This window comes from Arvicanthis niloticus, chromosome 12, assembly GCF_011762505.2.
Source record: "Arvicanthis niloticus isolate mArvNil1 chromosome 12, mArvNil1.pat.X, whole genome shotgun sequence".
Lineage (NCBI taxonomy): Eukaryota > Metazoa > Chordata > Mammalia > Rodentia > Muridae > Arvicanthis > Arvicanthis niloticus.
Window position 1 is genome coordinate 70,275,565 of NC_047669.1, and position 6,243 is coordinate 70,281,807.

At 37.8% G+C, this 6,243-nt stretch overlaps 1 protein-coding gene across 1 annotated transcript; it reads right to left on the reverse strand.

Moving 5' to 3' along the window:
- Positions 1-4,896: 4,896 nt before the first annotated feature.
- Positions 4,897-5,406, reverse strand: LOC117718148 (keratin-associated protein 13-2-like). The gene has a single exon (XM_034515663.1). It carries the CDS (start codon positions 5,404-5,406, stop codon positions 4,897-4,899), a length of 510 nt encoding a protein of 169 aa, XP_034371554.1.
- Positions 5,407-6,243: the final 837 nt, after the last annotated feature.

Genomic DNA, 6,243 nt, shown 5'->3' on the forward strand with positions numbered 1-6,243 from the left:
TAATCTGAAAGGTCTAGTCTGCAAAAACCCTGGAAGAGTCAATCCTCATTGTAGGTTTATCACCCTGGAAATCCTCAGTCTATTCAGTAACCCTTATAGATACTAGAATAAACATATGATAAGTTGGTGAGAGCAAATAAAGACAATAATAAATAAAATATACACAGATATTCAATAACACATCAAGTAAAAAGAACTGAAGACAAAGAAAAATGATTTGTTTTTTATGAACATCTAGAAGAATCAGAATACTCTGTGATAAGTAAAATTGTTATATTTGTAGCTAGCAGGATGGCTCCATGGGTAAGTTGCTTGCTGCCTCACTATAAAGACTAAATTACGTACACACACACACACACACACACACACACACACACACACACACACACACACAGAAGTGGGGAGGATTGAGGAATTGAGCATGATTGCAGAGTTCTGGGAAGAGACAGGCAGATCCCTCTGGCTCCCTGGCCAGTCTAGTTAGTTGAAATAGAAATCTTCAAGTACAGTGAGTCTGTTTTCTTTTAAAAATAAGGTGGAGAGAGATAGAGAAAAGACATCCAGTATTGAACAATGTCCTCCAGACACACCTGTACATGCCCATAAACACTCCATATACACATCCCTTCAAGATGCCTCTCATGCACAAAGAAACAGTGTATACTAGTTGCCTGTGGGGGGAGATATCTCTGAGATGAGTACACAAAGGAATGAAGGTCTGAGGTGAGGTTCTGCATCTTGTTAGACAAATGCATACAATTTTCAACATTGTCAAACCTTACTCTTTAAAGCCTGTTCACTTGTTGGTAAACACATAAGAATTGAATGTTCTATTATTGAAAAGCTAGGAGACAAGGCTGTCGCATATACTGTCCTAAATCACTGAATACTTTCTTACTGCTTTAATGAGTAAGACAATGATGATCAACTGTATCCCTGCAGACTTACAGAGCATGCCACCAAAATACTTTAAGCTAAAGGTCATCATGCTTTCCCTTTTACTTCAATAATTCATGGAGTAGCTTTAGTTTTGTAACAAACATCTCAAGATGTTGCTCTTAGAAGCTATTCTCCTAGCCTAACTACATACCATACACACACTCTACTTATTTTTAAATCTATTCTTACTGTTACTTGGGGGGATTTCTTTTTCTGAATATAAACTTTTAAGACAATAATTTTTATGTGTCTCCTTAAGCATCAATATCTTTATACCCATGGATATTTGTTATAAATCACTTTAATATATGACTTTTCTAGTTGACTGTCTGATTATGATATAGTTTACACCCTTTTCTAATACTATTCTTCTTTTCATACAGCCATGAATTAATATATTAAAATATGTTTAACAACATTTGTATATACACATCCCATGATGATGTGAGAATAGTGGGTATCTTGATTGTACCTTACTGAAGTTTCTTGGAATCTGATGCATTTTAGACTTCAAAACATCTCAGATTTGGGAATATTCACATATACAAAATAAGAAAATCTTGGAAAACCTCCAGTTTAACTTGAAAATTAATTATGTTCCTCATATATACCTTAGATGCACAGCCTGAAGATAACTTTTATAAAATATTTTTAAGTCATTTTTACATCAACTACAATTTCAAGTAAAAGAAGGTGACACTGAAAGTTTTCAGAGTAGTGATGCTAACCTTTGTAATAATAATAATAATAATAATAATAATAATAATAATAATAATAGCTTGAAGGCATACCTAAGGACAAGTACAAGTACAACTTAGGGTGAGGGGGTGGGGAAAAATTCAGCAGCCTCAGTGATCACTGGTGAGCTAAGCCTTGACAAGCGGAAGCAGTTGAAGCAATGCCTGGAAATGACTCCTGAGAGAATTTCTGGAAACTAGTCATAGCGGTTCTTGGAAATCTGCACAGGAAACCAGTTGGTTAACAGATGGTTATTAGCCTTGGGGATTGATTATCATTGTGAAGTGCAAATGCCTCGTTTGTGAGCCTCTGTGTTCAAAATCTTTGGCTCTGTATGTGTGTGTCTGAGTGTGCTTTAGGAGTTTGCTGGAAGAGTCGAGGCGACTAGCTGTAATCCTGAGAACTGCTGGCTGGCCTCCTGTTAATTGCAGAAGGTGGAATTAACTTACAAATTAGCAGACCATAATCATTCTGTCATGTATTTAATTGCTGGAATAGAGAGAGAATAGGATCTGTATGCTTGGAAGTTTAGCTCTACAGAATTGGAGGATAATTACATTGCTGGTGACACTTAGTTTGGTCTAATTTGTGGCTGTTGTTATAAAACACTAAGACAGTGTATTGTGTTCTGACTGGTGTAATTATCTTATGCACTGAATGTAAACTTAACACAAACAAACAAACAAACATTCCACAGGGCCAGACTACATGCAATATGCTCACCCAACCTAAATTGTGGACCTCCATAATAACCCAGATAGCTTGGTGCTGAAGTTCAGTGCTGCATAGCAGCATGAAAGGTGTATTGTTCCATACATCACTTGACAATGAGGAGAGCAAGATTTTAAACTCAATGTGTATGTTTGAATATCTCATAATAAAAACCCTCATTTTGTACAATGAATACATTATGATAGCATTTTTGAAATTCAAAGTGGAATTTTTACTGAATACCTATCCCTTTAATATCTTCCTAATAAAGTAATTATAATTCAAAGACTGTACATTATGGATGCCCATGCACTATTCTTTTGAAATGCAGAATGCCACTTATGAGTCTGAAATCTGGGGATAGTCACAGATTAACCTCTGCCTGCTCAGGAAACTAAAGAGAGTCTTTCCAAACCTAGCTGCTGCCTGTGTTTCAAGAGAGGAAACTTGACAATTTCTCTTGGGTAATGATTATGAACCTAAGGATGACAGACATCATGAAAACCTAAAAATGTTATGCAGAAGACTGAGTTCACTATTTTCCATAGCAACTTTTACGATATTTCTAGGTAATTTTCACTCCAAATCTCACTTCATTGTTAGCTTTTTTCCCACTAACTATCCGAGCATCATAGTTATTTGCTAAAAACAGTCGTGAAGGAAAGAAGTGCAAAGATCACAAAGAAAGAAAAGCGTTTGCTCTGGAGGAAACAATGTCTGCCCGGGAAGCTTTCTCTGTTGATGGGAATGCACAGGGTATCAAAGAATGTGGTTGCAAACATAGCACTACAATAACCAAGTTGTACCCTTTGAAAAATCCACTCAACTCTTCTGTATCTGTTTCTACCTCCTCATAATAAGTTCATGCAACACAATGAGCTCTGCCTGGGACAGCCTTCATAGCTGACACTTAGTTGCTGTCCTGAGGGGGGAGGAAGTAAACATGATGACATGAACTAGTCTGTGTTTAAGATCAGCACTTTGACAGCTGTTCAATACTCCTCACTCCACCCCTAATTTCAGAGAATGTTTCACTCTCTCATAAAACAAAAATAGGTAAAACATACAATTATTATTTGATATGAACACTGCTTCCTTATATTATCAAGTTAGTTATTTTATTCTATATTTGTTGTGATTTTGAAAATATTTCTTCTAACTCCTTGATGAAGAAAGATGATGTAATACCAGATTATTCATTTTCAAGAGGTCATTGAGTCACTTTTGATAGTAATAAAGGATCTGAGGTAATCCTCAGATTTAATTCACATATTGGCAAAGAACCCAGGTGCAACTTCACATCTGCTGAACGTAGCTATTCTTAAGATTGTTGTCTTTCTACTTACACAAATGGAAATAATTTTAACACACTTGAAATATTAATTGAGCTATGAGAACTAAACAATTTTTAAAAAGCAAAACTCCTGCATGGTAACTTCACCAACTGAGAATTAACACACACACACACACACACACACACACAGAGAGAGAGAGAGAGAGAGAGAGAGAGAGAGAGAGAGAGAGAGAGAGAGTATTATTTTTCTCTGTTAATATCGCTCATGTCTTACCATGACTTTAGGATGTAAGCCTATTTTTTTCTTATATTCTTCAAGTTTCTGACACATTCTACACTTTGAAATTCATTGTGTAGTCACCATTTTTGTAAGAGTCATTATTAGTTCTCTGTGTCTTTAGTTAGTGAGAAGCTTCTTGCACAAACTTGAAGCCCTCAGGAATATCTGCATCAAGACAAAAAGTATACTGAGAAACCCAGGAAAATCAGTGTGACACGCTCAGTCCTGTGAAGCTCATGCTCCAGAGTAATCACCATTAATGCTAATTAAGACGTTACATTTTCTTATGCATAAACCAAATATCTGACAAAAAAACCAACAAATGAAGGAGAGATTTATTTTGGCTGGTGATTTGAGAATCCATTTCACCATAGTTGTGAAGGCATTGAGGCAGAGGCAGCTTTTTCTCAGCAGCAGCCATGTGAGGCTGACGTTCACATCTTGATGGTACAGACAAATACAGAGAACAAGAAGCAAGATGGGCAATAAACCCCAAAGTCTTGCCCCACAAAATGTACACTTCACCCTGTTAGGTCCAACCCAATAAAGGTTCCACAAACTTCCAAAATCATATCCTTCAGGTTGGGACCATATAATAAACAAAGGAGCCCCTGGGAATTATTTTTATTTCTCAAACCACAATCCATTATTCATAAATAATAACATTAAACACATAGTTTTGCATCAGAAACAAGAGTTTATTAAGATAAAATTATTTGATGTTGTAACTTTGGGAGAAGAGAAACGTTATTAATTTTATCAACACTATGGTTGAGTTTTTCATTAGACTTGCAGCTTGATAGAATTTCAAAATTGAGGGTTATAAAGAAAAAAATAGCAGATATTCGAGAAAATTTCAAGAGTTCTCAAGAATAAAATGAAAAGAAAATTTTACTACAGAATCTGCATTCAGTATTGGCACTCAACAGATTTGTCAACAGTAGCGAGATGTATAGAATGGCTGGTAACAAGAATAGAAATCCCTAGAAGGGAATGAAAGTGGAGTACAGACAGCAGATCTGTAAAATCTGGTAGGAAAGCTATAGATTCCATAATTCAGTGATCTGAAGCCATTCCCACAGCCCACTGGGTAGCAGCTTCGAGATCCATAGCCCAGGGAACTGCAGCTGCTGGATCCAAAGCCCAGAGAGCCAGCATATGTCCCCTGGCAGGGACTGCAGGGTGTGGAGCTCCTGGGGTAGTAGCAAGGCTTCTGGCAGGGGCTGGACACCACACAGGACCTCTGGCAGCTGATGGGCTCAATGCAGGTCTCCTGACAGCCACTGTTCACAGAGGATCCAAGTTGGCAGGTACTGGGAGAGCAGCTGGTAGTGGTGTAGACAAGGTTGCTGGGGTAGGAAGAGCCACGGCAGGATCCTGAGGAGGGCAGGCAGCTCCTAAGGGAGCGGGAGGAGAAGTTTCCAGACCAGCAGCTGTAGGCCATGTTGAGACGAGATGTGAGCTTGACTGCTTGTAACTGAGAAGAGTCTGAGTTTGAATGTCACTTTGTAGAGAGCTGAGTTTATATACTCTCAGAAGCAGGTGTGGTATCCAGCCGTCTCATACGTGATGCATTTGTGTACTTCCTGGTTTACAAACGAGTAACTCAGTAATCTCTGTAATTGTAGCTGCATTTGAATAGTTTTCTGCACAGTACATTTATGGGTGTTGCAATTTTGTTATTGTTAAGACAATGACCCACTGCTATGTCAGCGATGTCGTGACTATTTTACGCTAGTACTTATTAAATTGTATCTAGCAAAATCCCTCCTTTTCTCTTTGACACAGTTGGATGTGTTTTGCCAGAGGATCTTATACAGAAAATATTTTTATTTGTATGGTTTTGAACGACAGTAACATGCCATCTCATTTTGTTAGTGACATGACAGCATTTTTTTTTAGTGTCCTGTGGGATATATTAAAGGTTAACCATTGAAAACCATTTTCATTTTCCAAAATTATGATGCATGGATTACAGAGTATCACCTATGAGTTTCCCCAGTAAACAGCTGCATGCTATCAGTAGAAGCTAACAAAAGCTAAGTAAATTTGGACTGAGGAAGAGAGAGAGCAAGGTGAAGATGGGTGTCATCATTGCACAGAGCAGAAATGTGAGCGTCAGAGGTCTAAACCCTTGTGGAAAGGTATCAAATAAAACATGCTAAGGAGAGGAGAAGAGGGAACTGATTTTACACCCAGTTTGTGTGATATGAGGCCTAAGGTCACACTGGCTTCTCATTCGTGTGACTGAGTGACAGATTTGATTCTCACCCCTTAAGCA